Source organism: Amblyomma mixtum, chromosome 6 (genome assembly GCF_055824585.1).
Source record: "Amblyomma mixtum isolate Tamu chromosome 6, ASM5582458v1, whole genome shotgun sequence".
Lineage (NCBI taxonomy): Eukaryota > Metazoa > Arthropoda > Arachnida > Ixodida > Ixodidae > Amblyomma > Amblyomma mixtum.
The window spans coordinates 5,774,871-5,801,600 of record NC_143017.1 but is presented as its reverse complement, the minus strand read 5'-3'; the positions used below and the strand labels follow the sequence as shown (position 1 = coordinate 5,801,600).

Here is a 26,730-nt window from a genome sequence, read left to right as displayed (position 1 = left end):
AAATTTTACCCTTTGCTTTCCAAGCTCCCGGTCTACTGGTTTCGAAGCTTTGGAGGACAGAAACGGCGCATTTTCCTTCCTCAAAAAGCAATCAGAAATTTTACCCTGTGCTTTCCGAGCCCCCGCGTATTGTTTCGAGGCTGTCGAAAACAGATATGGTGCATTTTCTTTCCTCAAAAACCTATTCAGAAATTTCACCCTTTGGTTTCCAAGCTCCCGGTCTACTGGTTTCAAAGCTTTGGAGGACAGATACGCCGCGTTTTCTTTTCTCAAAAACCAATTTCCAATTTTATCTTTTGCTTTCCGAGCCCCCTGTCTACTGGTTTCGAAGCTCTGGAAGACAGATACGGCGGATTTATTTTCCTCAAAAACCAATGCACAAATTTTACCCTCAGCTTTCCAAGTCCCCGGTCTACTGGTTTCAAAGCTGTGGAAGGGAGATACGGCGCATTTCCCTTCCTCAAAAACATATTCACAAATTTTACACTTTGATTTCCAAGCTCCCGGTCTACTGGTTTCGACGCTTTGGAGGACAGATACGGCGCATTTCCTATCCTCGAAAACCAATCAGAAACTTTACCCTCTGCTTTCTGTGCCCCTGCGTATTGGTTTCGGTTCGGAGCTGTGGGAAACAGATACGGCGCATTTCCCTTCCTCAAAAAGCAATCACACATTTTACCCTCTACTTTACGAGCCCCCGCCTATTTGTTTCGGGACTGTGGAAAACAGATACAGTGTATTTCCTTTCCTCAAAAACCTATTCACAAATTTTACCCTTTGATTTCTAAGCTCCCGGTCTACTGGTTTCGAAGCTTCGGAGGACAGATACGGCGCATTTCCTTTCCTCAAAAACCAATCACAAATTTTTCCCTCTGCTTTCCGTATCTCCGCGTATTGGTTTCTGGGCTGTGAAAAACAGATACGGCGCATTTCCTTTCCTGAAAAACCTATTCACCAATTATATCCTCTGCTTTCCGAGCCCCCGTGTATTGGTTTCGGAGCTGTGGAAAACAGATACGGCGCATTTCCCTTCCTCAAAAACCAATCACAAATTTTGGCCTCTGCTTTACGAGCCCCCGCGTATTGGTTTCGGGGCTGTGGAAAACAGATACAGTGGTTTCCTTTCCTCAAAATCCTATTCACAAATTTTACCCTTTGCTTTCCAAGCTCCCGGTTTAGTCGTTTCGAAGCTGTGGAGGGCAGATGCGGCGCATTTCCTTTCCTCAAAAACCAATGCACAAATTTTACCCTCTGCTATCCAAGTCCCCGGTCTACTGGTTTCGAAGCTGTGGAGGCAGATACGGCGCATTTCCTTTCCTCAAAAAACAATCACAAATTTTACCCTCTGCTTTCCGAGCCCCCGCGTATTGGTTTCGAAGCTGTGGAAGGCAGATACGGTGAAGTTCATTTCCTCAAAAACCAAACACAAATTTTACCCTCTGCTTTCCGAGCCCCCGCACATTGGTCTCGGGGCTGTGGAAAACAGATACAGTGAATTTCCTTTCCTCAAAACCGATTCACATATTTTACCCTTTGATTTCCAAGCTCCCGGTCTACTGGTTTCGAAGCTGTGGAAGGCAGACACGGCGCATTTCCTTTCCTCAAAAACCAATCCACAAATTTTACCGTCTCTTTTCCAAGCCCCCGGTCTACTGATTTCGAAGCTGTGGAAGGCAGATATGGCGCATTTCATTTCCTCACAAAACTATTGAACAAATTTTACCCTCTGCTTTCCGAGCCCCCGCGTATTGGTTTCGGGCTGTGGAAAACAGATACAGTGCATTTCCTTTCCTCAAAAAACAATCACAAATTTTACCCTCTGCTTTCCGAGCCCCGGCGTATTGGTTTCGAAGCTGTGGAAGGCAGATACAGCGAATTTCATTTCCTCAAAAACCAAACACAAATTTTACCCTCTGCTTTCCGAGCCCCCGCGTATTGGTCTCGGGGCTGTGGAAAACAGATACAGTGAATTTCTTTCCTCAAAAACCGATTCACATATTTTAACTTTTGCTTTCCAAGCTCCCGGTCTACTGGTTTCGAAGCTGGTGAAGGGCGACACGGCGCATTTCCTTTCCTCAAAAACCAATCCACAAATTTTACCATCTCTTTTCCAAGCCCCCGGTCTACTGATTTCGAAGCTGTGGAAGGCAGATACGGCACATTTCATTTCCTCATAAACTATTGAACAAATTTTACCCTCTGCTTTCCGAGCCCCCGCGTGTGTTTTCGGGCTGTGGAAAACAGATACAGTGCATTTCCTTTCCTCAAAATCCTATTCACAAATTTTACCCCTTGCTTTCCAAGCTCCCGGTCTACTGGTTTCGAAGCTTTGTAGGACTGATACGGCGCATTTTCTTTCCTCAAAAACCAATTTCAATTTTACCTTTTGCTTTCCGAGCCCCCGGTCTACTGGTTTCGAAGCTGTGAAGGGCAAATACGGCGCATTTCCTTTCCTCAAAAACCAATGCACAAATTTTACCGTCTCCTTTCCAAGCCCCCGGTCTACTGATTTCGAAGCTGTGGAAGGCAGATACGGCATATTTCATTTCCTCATAAACCAATGAACAAAATTTACTCTTTGCTTTTCAAGCGCGCGTTCTACTGGTTTCCAAGCTAGGGAATACAGATATGGCGCATTTCCTTTCCTTGAAAAACTATTTACTACTTTTACCCCCTCCTTTCCATACCCCCGGTTATTTGTTTCGGAGCATTGGAAGTCAGATACGGTGCATTTCCCTTCCTCCAAAACCTATTCACAAATTTTACCCTTTGCTTTCCAAGTTCCCGGTCTACTGGTTTCGAAGCTTTGGAGGACAGATACGGCGCATTTCCTTTATTCAAAAACCAATCACAAATTTTATCCTCTGCTATCCGAGCCCCACAAATTGGTGTCGATGCTGTGGAAAACATACGGTGCATTTTCACTCGTCAAAAACCTATTCACAAATTTTACCCTTTGATTTTCAAGCTCCCGGTCTAATGGTTTCGAAGCTTTGGAAGACAGATGAGGCGCATTTTCTTTCCTCAAAAACCAATCACAACTTTTACCCTCTGCTTTCCGTGCCCCCGCGTATTGGGTTCTGTGCTGTGGAAAACAGATACTGCGCGTTTCCCTTCCTCAAAAACCTATTCACAAATTTTACCCTCTGCTTTCCAAGCCCCCGTCTACTGGTTTCGAAGCTGTGGAAGGCAGATACGGCGCATTTCCTTTCCTCTAACACCAAAGCACAAATTTTACCCTCTGCTTTCCAAGCCCGCGGTCTACTGGTTTCGAAGCCGTGGAAGGCAGATACGGCGCGTTTCTTTTTCTCAAAAGCCAATGAAAAAATTTTACCCTCAGCTTTCCAAGCCCCCGCGTATTGGTTTCGGAGCTGTGGTAAACATACGGCGCATTTTCTTTCCTCAAAAACTAATCACAAATTTTACCCTTGCTTTCCGTGCCCCCGCGCATTGGTTTCGGGGCTGTGGAAAACAGATATGGTGCATTTCCTTTCCTCAAAAACCTATTCACCAATTTTACCCTTTGCTTTCCAAGCTCCCGGTCTACTGGTTTCGAAGCTTTAGAGGACAGAAACGGCGCATTTTCCTTCCTCAAAAACCAATCAGAAATTTTACCCTCTGCTTTCCGAGCCCCCGCGTATTGTTTCGGGGCTTGTTTCGTCTCGTTGTCCAGTGAAGTGACGCATTCCAGTGTGAAGGGAACAATGCCGTGCTGTTTATTCAGCGAGCATATTTAAAGAGAATTAGTGGCAAGGGGGTTAAGAAAGAGGGGACACAATATCAAGTCAGGGCGAGGGCACAGCGCTATCTTGCGCACGCAGGTTGCGATACGATACATCCTCCTCCGTCACAGTTTTTCGCAGCACATTTAACGCTGGTGGCTGATTTGCTTGAAGTTCTCGTCGTAATGAAGGCGGTCAAGCGGCTTTCTCACACGTGCGGACCGGCGGGGTTGCTGGGGCGCCGGACTGGTGTCTCTGGTCGGCATAACCGGAGCCGCTGGTGCCGGTGGTAGGGTTGACGACTCTTCCCGGGCTAAAATGCTGTCATCGCTAGATTCATCGCTGTCTGAGGCCTTAGTGTCAAACTTCTCCTTTGTTGCCAGTAAATGTTGTCGATTGCGCCGCAACGTCTTGCCATCATTGGTTTGCACGTAGTAGGAGCGAGGAGCTGCCGCTGCAGTTACCTTGGCCTTGCGATCCCACGTTGTCCCCTTAATGCGCACGACGTCGTCTTTTTGAAGTGGGGTCAGGCATCGGGTGGCGTGACTCGCCTGCTCATGTTTCTTGACCCGTGTAACAGCCTGACGTCGAAAGTCTGGCAAAGTCGTGCGCAGGGTCCTCCCTTGGAGCAGTTCGCCGGGCGACCGGCCGTCTTCCAATGGGCTTGATCTGTAATTGAGCATACCAAGCCAAAAGTTTTCATTCGCCTCTGTGGTTTTCTTGAGGATACGCTTTACTACTTGCACTCCCTTTTCGGCCAGCCCATTGGACCGAGGAAACATCGGGCTTGACGTAACATGTTTGAAGTCGTACAGCTCAGCGAAAAGAGCGAACTCATGGCTGGAGAACTGTGGGCCATTATCTGTGCATACCTCCATCGGGATTCCGAATCGTGAAAACATGGCCCCAAGTTTTTCGATGACGCCGGATGCCGTTTGGTCGCAGAGCTCCTCGACATCTGGAAAATTCGACATGGCATCGTAAGCAATGAGGTAGTATTTTCCGCCATATTGAAATATGTCGACACCAACGCGGTACCAGGCTTGGGTTGGAGTGGCGCGGAGCATCAGTGGCTCTGATGGTTGGTTATAAGCATACTTTCTGCAGGTTGAACAACCCTCAATCATCGATGCAACGTCACTGTTGATGTTTGGCCAGTACACCAGCTGCCTTGCCCTTGCTCTGCACTTCGCAATGCCAAGATGCCCAGCATGAATGCGTTTCAATGTCTCGGCCCGCATGCTTCGAGGTATAACGACCTTCGTTCCTTTAAACAGTATTCCACCCACTACTGAAAGTTCAGCAGCCACAGATTTGAGCGGACCTTCAACCGTGACCCCGTCTGCGAGGTTCTGCATCACCACTTTGAGATAGGTATCAGCTCCCGTCTCACGCGCAAGTAGTGCAGCTGTTCTGTCACTCACCAGTGCAGACAAAATGCTGATGGCATGGACTTCAACATCTTCTGTCTCCGAGTGGCTGATGTCAGCAGGACCCGCCGACCTTGAGAGCATGTCTGCCAACTGCATCTGTTTACCCGGAACAAATGTTAGAGCGTAATCATATTTCAACAGTCTCAGGAAAAACCGCTGCAATCTCGGCGGCATGTCTGCTATGGCCTTTTTTGATATATTTATTAGCGGCTGATGGTCACTTTCAAGCAAGACTGGGCGACCGTATGTGAAGTGGTCAAACTTCTCACAGCCAAATACGAGAGCCATCGCTTCTTTTTCGATCTGTGAATAGCGCTGTTCACACTCTGTCAGTGTTTTCGACGCGTAAGCGACTGGCCTCCAATTTACGCCGTGCCGCTGTAGCAGAGCTGAACCGATGCCGTTCTGTGACGCGTCTGACGTCACTTTTGTTTCTTTCTGTGGGTCAAAAATTGCGAGTAATGGTGCCTTGGTGAGCGCGTCGCATATATCTTTCCACTCTCTCTCGTGATTGGCCGTCCATTCGAATAAAACATTTTTCTTTAGAAGAGAGCGGAGAATTGGTGTTCGCAGAGCTAGGGATGGCAAGTACTTGCTGAAGTAATTTACCACCCCGAGCAACCTGTGTACTGCCTGTTTGTTTTGTGGTTTTGGCATGTTCCTTACGCTTTCGACCAGGGCCGGACTAGGGCTTATTCCTTCGCTGCTGATCACGTCGCCTAAAAATGCTATTTTTTCGGCGCCAAACTCGCATTTTGCAACATTGAATGTCAGGCCTGCAGCTTCAGCTGCTTTTAGTGCACATCTTAGTCGTTCATCGTGCTCTTCTCTGGTAGTGCCCCAAATGAGAACGTCATCCACGTACACCCGTACTCCAGGAACACCGTCAAAGACTTCATTCAGCGCCTTTTGAAACACCTCGCTGGCGGACGCGAGCCCGAAAGGAAGCCGGAGAAAGCAGTACCGGCCGAAGGGCGTTGCGAACGTACAAAGTTTCGACGACCGCTCCTCAAGCGGGATCTGGTGAAAGCCCGCATTTGCGTCTAGACGAGAAAAGAACTTAGCTCCCGCTAACTCCGCCTCGATATCTTCCCGACGCGGCATCTGGTAGTGCTCTCTTTTCAGGCTGTCGTTGATCCTTCTCGGATCCATGCACACCCTCATTTTTCCGTCTTTCTTGCGTGTAATGACTAGTGGGCTTACCCAGTCGGTTGGGTCGCTGACCTTTCTGATGATTCCTTCTTTCTCCATTCGCTGTAGCTCAGTACGCAATGGCTCCTGTAAGGCAATGGGCACCCTCCGAGCAGCTTGAACGACGGGCACAGCGTCCTTGCGCAGCAGTATCCTGTATTCACGTTGTAAGCACCCAGTTCCTTGAAAGAGCCCAGGGTACTCCCTAGCCACTTCATGAGAAGAGGTCGAGGTGACGGTGTCCACTGTGCGGCGAAGTAGACCTAGCAGCTCGCTGGCTTGAAGTCCCAAGATGGCCTGGTGGTTTTTCTTGACTATGAAGAATTCAGTGCAAATTTTTCGTTCACCTACTTGCACCGGCGCTGAGCACGTGCCGCAGTGTTTGATGATACCACCTCCGTACGACCGCAGAACGGCACCACTGGGCTTCAGTGCACCTGCATTTAACGTCCGAAAGAGTGACATAGGTACAAGATTCGCCTGGGAGCCAGTGTCGACCTTGAACGTCACCTCCTTGCCGCCAAATTTGGCCTTCACACACCAGTCGCGGTTGCTTATGACACTGCCAATGGCTATGTCCAGAACGTCAAAATCGTCACCTTCGTGCTGTACTTCTTGAACGTGGGCATTCGCTCTGTAGCACGATGCGAAGTGGTTGGGCCTGCTGCACGAATAGCAAGTCTTGCCATAGGCAGGGCACTGTCGTGGGGCGTGAGTGCGGTCGCATCGACTGCACCTGGAAACTCGCCTCGAGAGCTGTTGTAGCTTCACTCCGGTTCTACTCGAAGAGACAGCGTTGATCTCGGACGGTTTCTTTGTTCGACTCCAGAACTCGTTCTGACGTGCTGATGTTTCTGCCGCCTTGCACAAATCTACGGCTTTTCCCAGAGTTAGCTACTTTTCCCTCAGCATTTTTTCTCGCAGTTTTGGAGAGTTCGTGCCGAATACAATTTGGTCGCGAACCATATCGTCTGCACTTGTCCCAAAGTTGCAATTCATGGCCTGCTTTTTTAGGTCGCGAAGGAACTGTTCGAATGGCTCTGCTTCGCCTTGGATCCGTGAACGAAACACATACCGTTCGTGTACTTCGTTCTGTTGCTCGACGCAGTATTCCTCGAACTTCGCAATGACGGTGGCGTAGTCTTCTCTGTCTTCCCCGTCGGCAAACAAAAAATTATTGAACACTTCAATTGCATCCTCACCGGCCACGCTAAGGAAGAGTGCAGTTTTTGCTGCTTCTGATGCTGGCTTGCTGGCAGTGGTTTTTTCTGCTTCTGATGCTGGCTTGCTGGAACTGGACGTTGCTTGCAAAAAGAGTTCAAATTTCTGTTTGAACAACTTCCAACTTGTGGGAATCCTGGCTTTCTGCCGTCGCCTTTGCGCGGCTAGCCGGCCTCCCGCGTTGTTTCTCCTCTTTCCCTTGCTCCCGCCTCAGGCGGTGGAGAGGCGGCTGGGTGACTAATCACTGTCATTTAGCCACAGCTCCGCCCCGGCTCCCCAAGGGCCTTTGCCATTGGCGCCTTTTGGCGGGAATCCGGGACCCGCTTTGGGCGGCCGCGCACTGCGCGACCGTCCGAGCGGGGCCCAGAGAGAGAGAGTTCCCTCCGAGACAGCGTAAGGTGCGTACGTTACTGTTTGTCCGTGCCGGCCTTGCCGTTCGGACCAGTGCTTACTCGAGCTCGCCCGCACGTGTCCTCTGACCTGCAGCGGCTCGAGCCTGTCCAGCGGGGTCCAGCGACCTCAGACAGGCGTACCTTGCGTTGATTGCCCACTCTCTCTCGCAACCGGCCCAACGGTCGACACGAGAGAGAGATCACAGCACTGCCGCGGGGACATTCTCCTGCAGCGGCGTGCTAGCGGTGCGCATTACTCAAGTCGCTTCGTGCGCGCAGCGGAGCCTTGCTCCTCGCGCGCCCCCGGGACGGGGTGACTATTGAGTGTGTGTGTATCAGCTGGAGGACGATGTGAATAAACGTCTCCTTTGTGAACTTGGAGGCCTATTTCTTTGCGGCGAATCGCTCTCCTCCCTGCGGAGGTTGAGTGCGCCGCATCGGTGTCCCAGTGTGTGTGTGGTGACGGCTGATCGGGGCCCTTGGCTCGCGCGAAGCTCGAACCCGCGGTGGGTGGTGGCCTGTGTCCACTTAGAAACCCACAACTGGCGCCCAACGTGCTAAGTCATTGGCGCTTACGCCTTTGATGGCACATTAGCCGAGCAGGTCGCCTTGACGATCACGCTTGCGCACCGTGTCTACCACCCCCAGCGCGGCACTCGGCAGCTACATGTCGGCTCCCTACGGAGTTGTAGCGTCGTATGATCCGCTGGCTGCTGTTCCTTCGAATAGCTAGACACCGTGGTTGGCCGCGGCCCCATTGGGGTTTACGGTGACACAACCCAAAATGTTGACCACGTGGCTCCCATTGGAGCTGTATCGGAAGCACCCTGCGGTGCATCCGCTGGTCACATGCCTCAGCTGTGCAAGCTTTCCGTCCAGTGCGAAAGCAGTTCGTGTCACGCTGCCGCAACCGGCAGTTTCGAACAGCAGCAGCCGTGCCCCGCGAGCAGTCAATTCTGCTCTGGGAACGGCGAGGCGCTGGCCCGGTTCCCTGTGGAAACCACGCCGCTCATCGAACTAGGAGCCTTGCCTCCCTCGTTCGTGCAGCCCGCCCAAGCCTCCACTGAGGCAGGGGTGCAGTGCGCTCAGTTGGCTGATGCGGCTCCGCGAGCCTGCGGGTCGGCTGGCGCGCTGGGCTCTCCTGATACAGCATTACGACTTTTCCGTGCAGTGTCGAAAGGGGAGCACAAACGTGGTAGCTGACGCGCTATCCCGTGCCCCACTCGCCAGCGGCGCCTTGACGCCTGTAGGCGGAGGGGGCGAAACAGCGGACGAGCCGCCGGGCGGCAAGGAGGGGGAACCCGCAAACGGGTTAACCCATTCCGCTAACCAGGCGAGCAGCGCTTCGCAAAGCGGACGAGAGGCAAAGCTCTTCGTGAGCGCCTCGGAGTTGCCGACGCGAACGGAAATTTTGGCTGCAAACCTGAGTGGGGACGAGACCAGGCTCCCCTCTGGGATGACTGGAATCGTTTTCAGCCGTAAGAGCTACTGAAAGCCCAGCAAAATGACCCGTTTTGTCGCGAGGTGAGCGACGGTCTCAGGGAGACGGAGCGCCGTGACGCTACTTGTATTGTAGCGGGCGCAGGGGGGCAGAAGCCAGCGTGTGTCGCGGCGAACCCCGGGGATTCATATTTGCTGGACAATGACGGGCTCGTGCTGAAGTACATAGCCACCGATGACGAGTCCATCGACCCGTTCTAGGTGGTTATCCCCAAAAGTCTAAGAGGCGCACTTTTGCGATTCTCTCATGACGAACCACTGGCCGGTCATCTGAGTGACTCCAGAGTTTTTGCAAAACTGAGTCAACCGGTGACGTGGCCCGGCATGAAGCGTGACATTATCCGCTATTGCCGTTCCTGCCATGTCTGTCAAGCAGTGAAGTCACGAGGTGGCAAGCCGCCTGGAATGATGAAACCGATTGACAGTGTGCGTCCGTGGCAGATGGCCACCTGCGATTTGATGGGGCCTTTCCCCAGGAGCAAGCAGGGGTTCATAGACCTGAAGGCCTACGCGTCACGGTCTGACGAGCTTGCGCCGGTACCCATTGGTATCAAAGGCAAGCGCAAAGGCACAACTGGTGCTGCGGAACGCAAGCGTACGGAGCACCGGTACAATCTGAGGCGACGGTCACCTGTGTGATTGATGCCGGACGGCGGACTTTTCCGCAACCGAAGGCAGGCAGCCTCAGCTAGCTGGCGAGCTTTCTCGTCGGGCCCTACCCAGGCGAAGCACGGTGTGTTATTTTTTTTGTTGTTTTTGCAGCATGCTCAGTTCCAGCCTTGTGTGTTTATCTGTTTATTTATTTGTTTGCTTACGTCAGTTTCTAGCCACTTTCGTTTCCTGCTTGTACGTCTGTTTTCGTTCTAACGTACCGAGATTGTACATAGGCAACATGCGTCAGCATTGGCGTTCAGTTTTTTTTTTTACCAGACTTGTACATAGGCAAACTTCAGCCCGCTCGTGCTTGCTCTTATCTTCTAGAAGGAATAGAATAGATTGGGTGTCGTTTGTACAGCGCTCCTTTTCTCATTTCCGGCCCGACTGTGGGTGGTTGGCTCGTTAAGGAGCCGTGTGTCGCGGTGTGAGTTTTGTGCGGCCCGTATGGAGGGGAAGTTGGCGGGGCGTTTGGGGCGATGGGGGGGCGGAAAGTGCACCCTTTGACCCTCGCCGCGGCGCTTCTGGACGCTTCTGATGGGGGGATCGTTGTCGCCGACCAGCGTCCGCGCACTTGCCGGTGTATGCGTGGTTGTGGCTGTGACTGTGTGCGCGCGTAACCATGAGCCAAGGCGACGCCTGTGAGTTGTGCCGTTGTGTCCTTCTGCGTGAGCGCGAGGATGAGAAGGACCCCTCGCTGTGGACAAGGTTACACATCTGGACGCCGCCGAACGTCCTCGCCCGTTTCAGCCGGCGTGAAGGGGGTGCACTAACTGTCTTGTGCCCGAACGTGATGTCGTGTCCAAGGGCGCGAGGTCAGTGCTCTGCCGCGGCCCCGTCGTCATCAACGCACCCTACATCAACGGAAAGAAGACCGCCATAAGTCGTCGGCCCTCCCAACCTGTTCAACTTGAAGTCTGCGAGCGGTGAGTCGCCGACAGGCCCACTGGGCCTCGCCACCGAACTTTGAGGCTGGCATCCACCTGTAACATAGTTGTACAGTTGTATTCACATCTTCTTGTGTACCGTGTATATAATCTGCAAGCTGTTTTGATTTACTGAAGCGTATGCAAGTGTTGTTTGCCTTGTTTTTCCTTTGTTTTTTTACATTGTTCTGGCTGGAACTGATGTGTAACTAGTTTTTTTGTGTATTCATTTCTTTATTTTGGAACTGAAGTGTAGCTTATTTTTTTTTGTGTATTGATTTCTTTATTTTGGCCGCGTGCTTTGCCGATGGGTAGGAGGGCATTTAAGGAGAGGGGGATGTGGGAATCCTGGCTTTCTGCCGTCGCCTTTGCGCGGCTAGCCGGCCTCCCGCGTTGTTTCTCCTCTTTCCCTTGCTCCCGCCTCAGGCGGTGGAGAGGCGGCTGGGTGACTAATCACTGTCATTTAGCCACAGCTCCGCCCCGGCTCCCCAAGGGCCTTTGCCATTGGCGCCTTTTGGCGGGAATCCGGGACCCGCTTTGGGCGGCCGCGCACTGCGCGACCGTCCGAGCGGGGCCCAGAGAGAGAGAGTTCCCTCCGAGACAGCGTAAGGTGCGTACGTTACTGTTTGTCCGTGCCGGCCTTGCCGTTCGGACCAGTGCTTACTCGAGCTCGCCCGCACGTGTCCTCTGACCTGCAGCGGCTCGAGCCTGTCCAGCGGGGTCCAGCGACCTCAGACAGGCGTACCTTGCGTTGATTGCCCACTCTCTCTCGCAACCGGCCCAACGGTCGACACGAGAGAGAGATCACAGCACTGCCGCGGGGACATTCTCCTGCAGCGGCGTGCTAGCGGTGCGCATTACTCAAGTCGCTTCGTGCGCGCAGCGGAGCCTTGCTCCTCGCGCGCCCCCGGGACGGGGTGACTATTGAGTGTGTGTGTATCAGCTGGAGGACGATGTGAATAAACGTCTCCTTTGTGAACTTGGAGGCCTATTTCTTTGCGGCGAATCGCTCTCCTCCCTGCGGAGGTTGAGTGCGCCGCATCGGTGTCCCAGTGTGTGTGTGGTGACGGCTGATCGGGGCCCTTGGCTCGCGCGAAGCTCGAACCCGCGGTGGGTGGTGGCCTGTGTCCACTTAGAAACCCACAAACTTCGACCGCCGTCTCCTGTTAGACGCAGTGGTTATGGCGGCCTTAGGCGCTCCATTTCTTGCTTCCAGCAGCACGCCGCCGGCAGCCGTTCCAGGTCCTAGGTGCAGGGGCGTTCCTTAGGCCGAGCCTTATCCCACTTCTGACACCATGTTTCGTCTCGTTGTCCAGTGAAGTGACGCATGCCAGTGTGAAGGGAACAATGCCGTGCTGTTTATTCAGCGAGCATATTTAAAGAGAAATAGTGGCAAGGGGGTTAAGAAAGAGGGGACACAATATCAAGTCAGGGCGAGGGCACAGCGCTATCTTGCGCACGCAGGTTGCGATACGATACAGTAAACATACGGCGCATTTTCTTTCCTCAAAAACTAATCACAAATTTTACCCTTGCTTTCCGTGCCCCCGCGCATTGGTTTCGGGGCTGTGGAAAACAGATATGGTGCATTTCCTTTCCTCAAAAACCTATTCACCAATTTTACCCTTTGCTTTCCAAGCTCCCGGTCTACTGGTTTCGAAGCTTTAGAGGACAGAAACGGCGCATTTTCCTTCCTCAAAAACCAATCAGAAATTTTACCCTCTGCTTTCCGAGCCCCCGCGTATTGTTTCGGGGCTTTCGAAAACAGATGCGGTGCATTTTCTTTCCTCAAAAACCTATTCAGAAATTTTACCCTTTGCTTTCCAAGCTCCCGGTCTACTGGTTTCGAAGCTTTGGAGGACAGATACGGCGCGTTTTCTTTTCTCAAAAACCAATTTCCAATTTTACCTTTTCCTTTCCGAGCCCCCTGTCTACTGGTTTCGAAGCTGTGGAAGACAGATACGGCGCATTTATTTTCCTCAAAAACCAATGCACAAATTTTACCCTCAGCTTTCCAAGTCCCCGGTCTACTGGTTTCAAAGCTGTGGAAGGGAGATACGGCGCATTTCCTATCCTCGAAAACCAATCAGAAATTTTACCCTCCGCTTTCTGTGCCCCTGCGTATTGGTTTCTGGGCTGTGGAAAACAGATAGGGCGCATTTCCTTTCCTCAAAAACCTATTTGCAATTTATACCCTCTGCTTTCCGAGCCCCCGCGTATTGGTTTCGCAGCTGTGGAAAACAGATACGGCGCATTTCCCTTCCTCAAAAACCAGTCACAAATTTTACCCTCTGCTTTACGAGCCTCTGCGTATTGGTTTCGGGGCTGTGGAAAAGAGATACAGTGCATTTACTTTCCTCAAAATCCTATTCACGAATTTTACCCTTTGCTTTCCAAGATCCCGGTCTCCTGGTTTCGAAGCTTTGTAGGACTGATACGGCGCATTTTCTTTCCTCAAAAACCAATGCACTAATTTTACCCTCTGCTGGTTTCGAAGACGTGGAAGGCAGATACGGCGCATTTCCTTTCCTCAAAAACCAATGAACAAATTTTACCGTCTGTTTTCCAAGCCCCCGGTCTACTAATTTCGAAGCTGTGGAAGGCAGATACGGCGCATTTCACTTCCTCATAAACCAATGAACTAATTTTACCCTCTGATTTTCGAGCCCCTGCTTATTGGTTTCAGGGCCGCGGAAAACAGATACGGTGCATTTCCTTTCCCCAAAAACCGATTCACAAATTTTACCCTTTGATTTCCAAGCTCCCGGTCTACTGGTTTCGAAGCTTCGGAGGACAGATACGGCGCATTTCCTTTCCTCAAAAACCAATCACAAATTATACCCTCTGCTTTCCGAGCCCCCGCGTATTGGTTTCGGAGCTGTGGAAAACAGATACGGCGCATTTCGATTCCTCAAAAACCAATCACAAAATTTACCCTCTGCGTTACGAGCCTCCGCGTATTGGTTTCGGGGCTGTGGAAAACAGATACAGTGCATTTCCTTTCCTCAAAATGCTATTCACAAATTTTACCCTTTGCTTTCCAAGCCCCAGGTCTACTAATTTCGGAGCTGTGGAAAACAGATACGGCGCATTTCCCTTCCTCAAAAACCAATCACATAATTTACCCTCTGCTTTACGAGCCTCCGCGTATTGGGTTCTGTGCTGTGGAAAACAGATACGGCGCGTTTCCTTTCCTCAAAAACCTATTCACAAATTTTACCCTTTGCTTTCCAAGCTTCCTGTCAACTGGTTTCGAAGCTGTGGAAGGCAGATACGGCGCATTTCTTTTCCTCAATAACCAATGCACAAATTTTACCCTCTGCATTCCAAGCCCCCGCTCTACTGGTTTCCAAGCTAGGGAATACAGATATGGCGCATTTCCTTTCCTTGAAAACCTATTTACTACTTTTACCCCCTGCTTTCCATACCCCCGGTTATTTGTTTCGGAGCATTGGAAGACAGATATGGTGCATTTCCGTTCCTCCAAAACCTATTCACAAATTTTACCCTTTGCTTTCCAAGCTTCCGGTCTACTGGTTTCGAAGCTGTGGAAGGCAGATACGGCGCAATTCTTTTCCTCAATAACCAATGCACAAATTTTACCCTCTGCATTCCAAGCCCCCGGTCTACTGGTTTCGATGTTTTGGAGGACAGATACGGCGCATTTCCTATCCTCGAAAACCAATCAGAAATTTTACCGTCTGCTTTCTGTGCCCCTGCGTATTGGTTTCTGGGCTGTGAAAACAGATACGGCGCATTTCCTTTCCTCAAAAACCTATTTACAAATTATACCCTCTGCTTTCCGAGCCCCCACGTATTGGTTTCGGAGCTGTGGAAAACAGATACGGCGCATTTCCCTTCCTCAAAAACCAATCACAAAATTTACCCTCTGCTTTACGAGCCTCCGCGTATTGGTTTCGGGGCTGTGGAAAACAGATACAGTGCATTTCCTTTCCTCAAAATGCTATTCACAAATTTTACCCTTTGCTTTCCAAGCCCCAGGTCTACTAATTTCGGAGCTGTGGAAAACAGATACGGCGCATTTCCCTTCCTCAAAAACCAATCACATAATTTACCCTCTGCTTTACGAGCCTCCGCGTATTGGGTTCTGTGCTATGGAAAACAGATACGGCGCGTTTCCTTTCCTCAAAAACCTATTCACAAATTTTACCCTTTGCTTTCCAAGCTTCCGGTCAACTGGTTTCGAAGCTGTGGAAGGCAGATACGGCGCATTTCTTTTCCTCAATAACCAATGCACAAATTTTACCCTCTGCATTCCAAGCCCCCGGTCTACTGGTTTCGAAGCTGTGGAAGGGAGATACGGCGCATTTCCTTTCCTCAAACCCCAAAGCACAAATTTTACCCTGTGCTTTCCAAGCCCCCGGTCTACTGATTTCAAAGCTGCGGAAGGCAGATACGGCGCATTTTATTTCCTCATAAACCAATGAACAAAGTTTACCCTCAGCTTTCCGAGCCCCCGCGTATTGGTTTCGGAGCTGTGGTAAACATACTTTGCATTTTCTTTCCTCAAAAACCAATCACAAATTGTACCCTTGCTTTCCGTGCCCCCGCGCATTGGTTTCGGGGCTGTGGAAAACAGATACGGTGCATTTCCTTTCCTCAAAAACCTATTCACAAATTTTATCCTTTGCTTTCCAAGCTCCCGGTCTACTGGATTCGAAGCTTTGGAGGACAGAAACGGCGCATTTTCCTTCCTCAAAAACCAATCAGAAATTTTACCCTCTGCTTTCCGAGCCCCCGCGTATTGTTTCGGGGCTTTCGAAAACAGATGCGGTGCATTTTCTTTCCTCAAAAACCTATTCAGATATTTTACCCTTTGCTTTCCAAGCTCCCGGTCTACTGGTTTCGAAGCTTTGGAGGACAGATACGGCGCGTTTTCTTTTCTCAAAAACCAATTTCCAATTTTACCTTTTCCTTTCCGAGCCCCCTGTCTACTGGTTTCGAAGCTGTGGAAGACAGATACGGCGCATTTATTTTCCTCAAAAACCAATGCACAAATTTTACCCTCAGCTTTCCAAGTCCCCGGTCTACTGGTTTCAAAGCTGTGGAAGGGAGATACGGCGCATTTCCTATCCTCGAAAACCTATTTGCAATTTATACCCTCTGCTTTCCGAGCCCCCGCGTATGGGTTTTGCAGCTGTGGAAAACAGATACGGCGCATTTCCCTTCCTCAAAAACCAGTCACAAATTTTACCCTCAGCTTTACGAGCCTCCGCGTATTGGTTTCGGGGCTGTGGAAAAGAGATACAGTGCATTTACTTTCCTCAAAATCCTATTCACGAATTTTACCCTTTGCTTTCCAAGATCCCGGTCTCCTGGTTTCGAAGCTTTGTAGGACTGATACGGCGCATTTTCTTTCCTCAAAAACCAATGCACTAATTTTACCCTCTGCTGGTTTCGAAGACGTGGAAGGCAGATACCGCGCATTTCCTTTCCTCAAAAACCAATGAACAAATTTTACCGTCTGTTTTCCAAGCCCCCGGTCTACTAATTTCGAAGCTGTGGAAGGCAGATACGGCGCATTTCACTTCCTCATAAACCAATGAACTAATTTTACCCTCTGATTTTCGAGCCCCTGCTTATTGGTTTCAGGGCTGCGGAAAACAGATACGGTGCATTTCCTTTCCCCAAAAACCGATTCACAAATTTTACCCTTTGATTTCCAAGCTTCCGGTCTACTGGTTTCGAAGCTTCGGAGGACAGATACGGCGCATTTCCTTTCCTCAAAAACCAATCACAAATTATACCCTCTGCTTTCCGAGCCCCCGCGTATTGGTTTCGGAGCTGTGGAAAACAGATACGGCGCATTTCGATTCCTCAAAAACCAATCACAAAATTTACCCTCTGCGTTACGAGCCTCCGCCTATTTGTTTCGGGGCTGTGGAAAACAGATACAGTGTATTTCCTTTCCTCAAAATCTTATTCACAGATTTTACCTTTTGCTTTCCAAGATCCCGATCTCCTGGTTTCGAAGCTTTGTAGGACTGATACGGCGCATTTTCTTTCCTCAAAAACCAATGCACAAATTTTATCCTCTGCTTTCCAAGCCCCCGGTCTACTGGTTTCGAAGCCGTGGAAGGCAGATACGGCGCATTTCCTTTCTTCAAAAAACAATCACAAATTTTACCCACTTCTTTCCGAGCCCCCGCGTATTAGTTTCGGGCTGTGGAAAACAGATACAGTGCATTTCCTTTCCTCAAAATCCTATTCACAAATTTTACCCTTTGCTTTCCAAGCTCCGGTCTACTGGTTTCGAAGCTCTGTAGGACTGATACGGCGCATTTTCTTTCCTCAAAAACCTATTTCAATTTTACCTTTTGCTTTCCGAGCCCCCGGTCTACTGGTTTCAAAGCTGTGAAGGGCGAATACGGCGCATTTCCTTTCCTCAAAAACCAATGCACAAATTTTACCGTCTCCTTTCCAAGCCCCCTGTCTACTGATTTCGAAGCTGTGGAAGGCAGATACGGCATATTTCATTTCCTCATAAACCAATGAACAAAATTTACTCTATGCTTTTCAAGCGCGCGGTCTACTGGTTTCGAAGCAGTAGAGGAGAGATACGGCGCATTTCTTTTCCTCAATAACCAATGCACAAATTTTACCCTCTGCATTCCAAGCCCCCGGTCTACTGGTTTCGAAGCTGTGGAAGGGAGATACGGCGCATTTCCTTTCCTCAAACCCCAAAGCACAAATTTTACCCTGTGCTTTCCAAGCCCCCGATCTACTGATTTCAAAGCTGCGGAAGGCAGATACGGCGCATTTTATTTCCTCATAAACCAATGAACAAAGTTTACCCTCAGCTTTCCGAGCCCCCGCGTATTGGTTTCGGAGCTGTGGTAAACATACTTCGCATTTTCTTTCCTCAAAAACCAATCACAAATTGTACCCTTGCTTTCCGTGCCCCCGCGCATTGGTTTCGGGGCTGTGGAAAACAGATATGGTGCATTTCCTTTCCTCAAAAACCTATTCACAAATTTTACCCTTTGCTTTCCAAGCTCCCGGTCTACTGGATGCGAAGCTTTGGAGGACAGAAACAGCGCATTTTCCTTCCTCAAAAACCAATCAGAAATTTTACCCTCTGCTTTCCGAGACCCCGCGTATTGTTTCGGGGCTGTCGAAAAGAGATACGGTGCATTTTCTTTCCTCAAAAACCTATTCTGAAATTTTACCCTTCGCTTTCCAAGCACCCGGTCAACTAATTTCGGAGCTGTGGAAAACAGATACGGCGCATTTCCTTTCCTCAAAAAACAATCACAAATTTTACTCTCTGCTTTCCGAGCCCCCGCGTATTGGTTTCGAAGCTGTGGAAGGCAGATACGGCGAATTTCATTTCCTCAAAAACCAAACACAAATTTTACCCTCTGCTTTCCGAGCCCCCGCGTATTGGTCTCGGGGCTGTGGAAAACAGATACAGTGAATTTCCTTTCCTCAAAAACCGATTCACATATTTTACCCTTTGCTTTCCAACTACCGGTCTACTGGTTTCGAAGCTGTGGAAGGCCGACACGGCGCATTTTCTTCCCTCAATAAACCATTCACAAATTTTACCCTTGCTTTCCGAGCCCCCGCGTATTGGTCTCGGGGCTGGGGAAAACAGATAAAGTGAATTTCGTTTCCTCAAAAACCGATTCACATATTTTACCCTTTGCTTTCCAAGCTTCCGGTCTACTGCTTTCGAAGCTTTGGTGGACAGATACGGTGCATTTCCCTTCCTCAAAAACCTATTCACAAATTTTACCCTTTGGTTTCCAAGCTCCCGGTCTACTGGTTTCGAAGCTGTGGAAGGCAGATACGGCGCATTTCTTTTCCTCAAACACCAATACACAAATTTTACCCTCTGCGTTCCAAGCCCCCGTCTACTGGTTTCGAAGCTGTGGAAGGCAGTTACGGCGCATTTCCTTTCCTCAAAAACCAAAGCACAAATTTTACCCTCTGCTTTCCAAGCCCCCGGATACTGATTTCGAAGCTGCGGAAGGCAGATACGGCGCATTTCACTTCCTCATAAACCAATGAACAAAGTTTACCCTCTGCTTTCCGAGCCCCCGAGTATTGGTTTCGGAGCTATGGCAAACAGATACAGCGCATTTCTCTTCCTCAAAAACCTATTCACAAATTTTACCCTTCGCTTTCCAAGCTCCTGGTCTACTGGTTTCGAAGCCGTGGAAGGCAGATACGGCGCGTTTCTTTTTCTCAAAAGCCAATGAAAAAATTTTACCCTCAGCTTTCCGAGCCCCCGCGTATTGGTTTCGGAGCTGTGGTAAACATACGGCGCATTTTCTTTCCTCAACAACTAATCACAAATTGTACCCTTGCTTTCCGTGCCCCCGCGCATTGGTTTCGGGGCTGTGGAAAACAGATATGGTGCATTTCCTTTCCTCAAAAACCTATTCACAAATTTTACCCTTTGCTTTCCAAGCTCCCGGTCTACTGGATTCGAAGCTTTGGAGGACAGAAATGGCGCATTTTCCTTCCTCAAAAACCAATCAGAAATTTTACCCTCTGCTTTCCGAGCCCCCGCGTAATGTTTCGGGGCTGTCGAAAACAGATACGGTGCATTTTCTTTCCTCAAAAACCTATTCAGAAATTTTACCCTTTGCTTTCCAAGCTCCCGGTCTACTGGTTTCGACGCTTTGGGGACAGATACGGCACATATCCTATCCTCGAAAACCAATCAAAAATTTTACCCTCTGCTTTCTGTGCCCCTGCGTATTGGTTTCTGGGCTGTGGAAAACAGATACGGCGCATTTCCTTTCCTCAAAAGCCTATTTACAAATTATACCCTCTCCTTTCCGGGCACCCGCGTATTGGTTTCGGAGCTGTGGAAAACAGATACGGCGCATTTCCCTTCCTCAAAAACCAGTCAAAAATTTTACCCTCTGCTTTACGAGCGTCCGCGTATTGGTTTCGGTGCTGTGGAAAACAGTGCATTTACTTTCCTCAAAATCCTATTCACAAATTTTACCCTTTGCTTTCCAAGCCCTAGGTCTACTAATTTCGGAGCTGTGGAAAAGACACACGGCGCATTTCCTTTCCTCAAAAACCTATTCACAATTTATACCCTCTGCTTTCCGAGCCCCGTGTATTGGTTTCAGAGCTGTGGAAAACAGATATGGCGCATTTCCCTTTCTCAAAAAGCAATCACACATTTTACCCTCTGCTTTACGAGCCCCCGCCTATTTGTTTCGGGTCTGTGGAAAACAGATACAGTGTATTTCCTTTCCTCAAAATCTTATTCACAGATTTTACCCTTTGCTTTCCAAGATCCCGGTCTCCTGGTTTCGAAGCTTTGTAGGACTGATACGGTGCATTTCCTTTCCTCAAAAACCTATTCACAAATTTTACCCTTTGCATTCCAAGCTACCGGTTCACTCGTTTCGAAGCTGTGGAGGGCAGACAAGGCGCAAAGCAAAAGGTAAAGCAAAAAGGTAAAGCAAAAGGTAAACCTATTCACAAATTATACCCTCTGCTTTCCGAGCCCCCGTGTATTGGTTTCTTAGCTGTGGAAAACAGATAGGGCGCATTTCCCGTCCTCAAAAAGCAATCACACATTTTACCCTCTGCTTTACGGGCCCCCGCCTATTTGTTTCGGGACTGTGGAAAACAGATACAGTGTATTTCCTTTCCTCAAAATCTTATTCACAGATTTTACCCTTTGCTTTCCAAGATCCCGGTCTCCTGGTTTCGAAGCTTTGTAGGACTGATACGGCGCATTTTCTTTCCTCAAAAACCAAGGCACTAATTTTACCCTCTGATTTTCGAGCCCCTGCTTATTGGTTTCGGGGCTGCGGAAAACAGATACGGTGCATTTCCTTTCCTCAAAAACCTATTCACAAATTTTACCGTCTCTTTTCCAAGCCCCCGGTCTACTGATTTCGAAGCTGTGGCAGGCAGATACGGCGCATTTCATTTCCTCATAAACCAATGAACAAATTTTTCCCTCTGCACTCCGGACCTCCGCGTATTGGTTTCGGCGCTGTGGAAGGCAGATACGGCGCATTTCTTTTCCTCAAAAACCTATTCAAAAATGTTACCCTTTGATTTCCAAGCTCCTGGTCTACTGGTTTCGAAGCTTCGGAGGACAGATACGGCGCATTTCCTTTCCTCAAAAACCAATCACAAATTTTACACTCTGCTTTCCGTACCTTCGCGTATTGGTTTCGGAGCTGTGGAAAACAGATGCGGCGCATTTCCCTTCCTCAAAAACTAATCACAAATTTTGCCCTCTGCTTTACGTGCCCCCGCGTATTGGTTTCGGGGCTGTGGAAAACAGATACAGTGGATTTCCTTTCCTCAAAATCCTATTCACAAATTTTACCCTTTGCTTTCCAAGCCCCCGGTCAACTAATTTCGGAGCTGTGGAAAACAGATACGGCGCATTTCCTTTCCTCAAAAAACAATCACAAATTTTACCCTCTGCTTTCCGAGCCCCCGCGTATTGGTTTCGAAGCTCTGGAAGGCAGATACGGCGCATTTCATTTCCTCATAAACTATTGAACAAATTTTACCCTCTGCTTTCCCAGCCCCCACGTATTGGGTTCGGGCTGTGGAAAACAGATACAGTGCATTTCCTTTCCTCAAAATCCTATTCACAAATTTTGCCGTTTGCTTTCCAAGCTCCCGGTCTACTGGTTTCGAAGCTTTGTAGGACTGATACGGCGCATTTCCTTTCCTCAAAAACCAATGCACAAATTTTACCGTCTCCTTTCCAAGCCCCCGGTCTACTGATTTCGAAGCTGTGGAAGGCAGATACGGCATATTTCATTTCCTCATAAACCTATTCACAAATTTTACCCTTTGCTTTCCAAGCTCCCGGTCTACTGGTTTCGAAGTTTTGGAGGACAGATACGGCGCATTTTCTTTCCTCAAAATCAATTTCAAATTTTCCCCTTGCTTTCTGAGCCATAGCGTATTGGTTTTGGGGCTGTGGAAAACAGATACGGTGCATTTCCTTTCCTAAATAACCTATTCACAAATTTAACCCTCTTCCTTCCAAGCTCCCGGTCTACTGATTTCGAAGCTGTGGAAGGCAGACACGGCGCATTTCTTTTCCTCAAAAACCAATCACAAATTATACCCTCTGCTTTCCAAGCTCCCGGTCTACTGGTTTCGAAGCTTTGGAGGACAGATACGGCGCATTTCCTTTATTCAAAAACCAATCACAAATTTTATCCTCTGCTTTCCGAGCCCCACAAATTGGTTTCGAAGCTGTGGAAGACATACGGTGCATTTCCATTCGTCAAAAACCTATTCACAAATTTTACCTTTTGATTTCCAAGCTCCGGTCCACTGGTTTCGAAGCTTTGGAAGACAGATGCGGCGCATTTTCTTTCCTCAAAAACTGATCACAAGTTTTACCCTCTGCTTTCCGTGCCCCCGCGTATTGGGTTTTGTGCTGTGGAAAACAGATACGGCGCGTTTCCTTTCCTCAAAAACCTATTCAGAAATTTTACCCTTTGCTTTCCAAGCTTCCGGTCTACTGGTTTCGAAGCTGTGGAAGGCAGATACGGCGCAATTCTTTTCCTCAATAACCAATGCACAAATTTTACCCTCTGCATTCCAAGCCCCCGGTCTACTGATTTCAAAGCTGCGGAAGGCAGATACGGCGCATTTCATATCCTCATAAACCAATGAAAAAATTTTACCCTCAGCTTTCCGAGCCCCCGCGTATTGGTTTCGGAGCTGTGGTAAACATACGGTGCATTTTCTTTCCTCAAAAACTAATCACAAATTTTACCCTTGCTTTCCGTGCCCCCGCGTATTGTTTCGGGGCTGTCGAAAACAGATACGGAGCATTTTCTTTCCTAAAAACCTATTCAGAAATTTTACCCTTTGCTTTCCAAGCTCCCGGTCTACTGGTTTTGAAGCTTTGGAGGACAGATACGGCGCGTTTTCTTTTCTCAAAAACCAATTTCCAATTTTACCTTTTGCTTTCCGAGCCCCCTGTCTACTGGTTTCGAAGCTGTGGAAGACAGATACGGCGCATTTATTTTCCTCAAAAACCAATGCACAAATTTTACCCTCAGCTTTCCAAGTCCCCGGTCTACTGGTTTCAAAGCTGTGGAAGGGAGATACGGCGCATTTCCCTTCCTCAAAAACATATTCACAAATTTTACACTTTGATTTCCAAGCTCCCGGTCTACTGGTTTCGACGCTTTGGAGGACAGATACGGCGCATTTCCTATCCTCGAAAACCAGTCACAAATTATACCCTCTGCTTTCCGAGCCCCCGTGTATTGGTTTCGGAGCTGTGGAAAACAGATATGGCGCATTTCCCTTCCTCAAAAAGCAATCACACATTTTACCCTCTGCTTTACGAGCCCCCGCCTATTTGCTTCGGGACTGTGGAAAACCGATACAGTGTATTTCCTTTCCTCAAAAACCTATTCACAAATTTTACCCTTTGATTTCCAAGCTCCCGGTCTACTGGTTTCGAAGCTTCGGAGGACAGATACGGCGCATTTCCTTTCCTCAAAAACCAATCACAAATTTTACCCTCTGCTTTCCGTATCTCCGCGTATTGTTTCTGGGCTGTGAAAAACAGATACGGCGCATTTCCTTTCCTCAAAAACCTATTCACCAATTATATCCTCTGCTTTCCGAGCCCCCGTGTATTGGTTTCGGAGCTGTGGAATACGGCGCATTTCCTTTCCTCAAAAACCAATCACAAATTTTGCCCTCTGCTTTACGAGCCCCCGCGTATTGGTTTCGGGGCTGTGGAAAACAGATACAGTGGTTTCCTTTCCTCAAAATCCTATTCACAAATTTTACCCTTTGCTTTCCAAGCTCCCGGTTTAGTCGTTTCGAAGCTGTGGAGGGCAGATACGGCGCATTTCCTTTCCTCAAAAACCAATGCACAAATTTTACCGTCTCTTTTCCAAGCCCCCGGTCTACTGGTTCCGAAGCAGTGGAAGGCAGATACGGCGCATTTCTTTTCCTCAAAAACCAATGCACAAATTTTACCCTCTGCTTTCCAAGTCCCCGGTCTACTGGTTTCGAAGCTGTGGAGGCAGATACGGCGCATTTCCTTTCCTCAAAAAACAATCACAAATTTTACCCTCTGCTTTCCGAGCCCCCGCGTATTGGTTTCGAAGCTGTGGAAGGCAGATACGGTGAAGTTCATTTCCTCAAAAACCAAACACAAATTTTACCCTCTGCTTTCCGAGCCCCCGCGCATTGGTCTCGGGGCTGTGGAAAACAGATACAGTGAATTTCCTTTCCTCAAAAACCGATTCACATATTTTACCCTTTGATTTCCAAGCTCCCGGTCTGCTGGTTTCGAAGCTGTGGAAGGCAGACACGGCGCATTTCCTTTCCTCAAAAACCAATCCACAAATTTTACCGTCTCTTTTCCAAGCCCCCGCTCTACTGATTTCGAAGCTGTGGAAGGCAGATATGGCGCATTTCATTTCCTCATAAACTATTGAACAAATTTTACCCTCTGCTTTCCGAGCCCCCGCGTATTGGTTTCGGGCTGTGGAAAACAGATACAGTGCATTTCCTTTCCTCAAAAAACAATCACAAATTTTACCCTCTGCTTTCCGAGCCCCGGCGTATTGGTTTCGAAGCTGTGGAAGGCAGATACGGCATATTTCATTTCCTCATAAACCAATGAACAAAATTTACTCTTTGCTTTTCAAGCGCGCGGTCTACTGGTTTCGAAGCAGTAGAAGAGAGATATGGTCATTTTCATTCCTCAAAAACCAATATAAAAATTTTTTCCTCTGCTTTCCCTGCCCCCGCTCTACTGGTTTCCAAGCTAGGGAATACAAATATGGCGCATTTCCTTTCCTTGAAAACCTATTTACTACTTTTACCCCCTGCTTTCCATACCCCCGGTTATTTGTTTCCGAGCATTGGAAGTCAGATACGGTGCATTTCCCTTCCTCCAAAACCTATTCACAAAATTTACCCTTTGCTTTCCAAGTTCCCGGTCTACTGGTTTCGAAGCTTTGGAGGACAGATACGGCGCATTTCCTTTATTCAAAAACCAATCACAAATTTTATCCTCTGCTATCCGAGCCCCACAAATTGGTGTCGATGCTGTGGAAAACATACGGTGCATTTTCATTCGTCAAAAACCTATTCACGAATTTTACCCTTTGATTTTCAAGCTCCCGGTCTACTGGTTTCGAAGCTTTGGAAGACAGATGCGGCGCATTTTCTTTCCTCAAAAACCAATCACAACTTTTACCCTCTGCTTTCCGTGCCCCCGCGTATTGGGTTCTGTGCTGCGGAAAACAGATACGGCGCGTTTCCCTTCCTCAAAAACCTATTCACAAATTTTACCCTCTGCTTTCCAAGCCCCCGTCTACTGGTTTCGAAGCTGTGGAAGGCAGATACGGCGCATTTCCTTTCCTCTAACACCAAAGCACAAATTTTACCCTCTGCTTTCTAAGCCCGCGGTCTACTGATTTCGAAGCTGCGGAAGGCAGATACGGCGCATTTCATTTCCTCATAAACCAATGAACAAAGTTTACCCTCTGCTTTCCGAGCCCCCGAGTATTGGTTTCGGAGCTGTGGAAAACAGATATGGTGCATTTCCTTTCCTCAAAAACCTATTCACAAATTTTACCCTTTGCTTTCCAAGCTCCCGGTCTACTGGTTTCGAAGCTTTAGAGGACAGAAACGGCGCATTTTCCTTCCTCAAAAACCAATCAGAAATTTTACCCTCTGCTTTCCGAGCCCCCGCGTATTGTTTCGGGGCTTTCGAAAACAGATACGGTGCATTTTCTTTCCTCAAAAACCTATTCAGAAATTTTACCCTTTGCTTTCCAACTCCCGGTCTACTGGTTTCGAAGCTGTGGAAGGCCGACACGGCGCATTTCCTTTCCTCAAAAACCAATGCACAAATTTTACCGTCTCCTTTCCAAGCCCCCGGTCTACTGATTTCGAAGCTGTGGAAGGCAGATACGGCATATTTCATTTCCTCATAAACCTATTCACAAATTTTACCCTTTGCTTTCCAAGCTCCCGGTCTACTGGTTTCGAAGTTTTGGAGGACAGATACGGCGCATTTTCTTTCCTCAAAAGCAATTTCAAAGTTTACCCTCGCTTTCCGAGCCATAGCGTATTGGTTTTGGGGCTGTGGAAAACAGATACGGCGCAATTCTTTTCCTCAGTAACCAATGCACAAAATTTACCCTCTGCATTCCAAGCCCCCGGTCTACTTGTATCGAAGCTGTGGAAGGGAGATACGGCGCATTTCCTTTCCTCAAACCCCAAAGCACAAATTTTACTCTCTGCTTTCCAAGCCCCCGGTCTACTGATTTCAAACTTGCGGAAGGCAGATACGGCGCATTTCATTTCCTCATAAACCAATGAACAAAGTTTACCCTCTGCTTTCCGAGCCCCCGAGTATTGGTTTCGGAGCTGTGCAAAACAGATACGGCGCATTTCCCTTCCTCAAAAACCTATTCACAAATTTTACCCTTTGCTTTCCAAGCCCCTGGTCTACTGATTTCGAAGCTGAGGAAGGCAGATACGGCGCGTTTCTTTTCCTCAAAAATCAATGAAAAAATTTTACCCTCAGCTTTCCGAGCCCCCGCGTATTGGTTTCGGAGCTGTGGTAAACATACGGCGCATTTTCTTTCCTCAAAAACTAATCACGAATTGTACCCTTGCTTTCTGTGCCCCCGCGTATTGTTTCGGGGCTGTCGAAAACAGATACGGT

General features: G+C 48.7%; 1 protein-coding gene across 1 annotated transcript; it reads right to left on the bottom strand.

The window, feature by feature from the left end:
- Window positions 1-4,087: 4,087 nt before the first annotated feature.
- Window positions 4,088-25,122, bottom strand: LOC149338126 (uncharacterized). The gene is made up of 5 exons (XM_089550111.1): window positions 25,116-25,122; window positions 7,422-7,650; window positions 6,359-7,010; window positions 5,147-5,251; window positions 4,088-4,391 (listed from the first exon to the last, which is right to left on the bottom strand). The coding sequence occupies exons 1-5, from the start codon at window positions 25,120-25,122 to the stop codon at window positions 4,278-4,280; spliced, it is 1,107 nt and encodes a 368-aa protein (XP_089406237.1). The 3' UTR covers window positions 4,088-4,277.
- Window positions 25,123-26,730: the final 1,608 nt, after the last annotated feature.

Excerpts from the sequence above, each read along its gene's own strand:
- LOC149338126 (XM_089550111.1), bottom strand. Across the intron at positions 5,252-6,358 it reads TCAGCGACCCAACCGACTGG|ATGCAGTTGGCAGACATGCT; the intron begins GTAAGCCCACTA and ends CCGGGTAAACAG. Across the intron at positions 4,392-5,146 it reads TCAGCATTTTGTCTGCACTG|ATCAAGCCCATTGGAAGACG; the intron begins GTGAGTGACAGA and ends GCTCAATTACAG.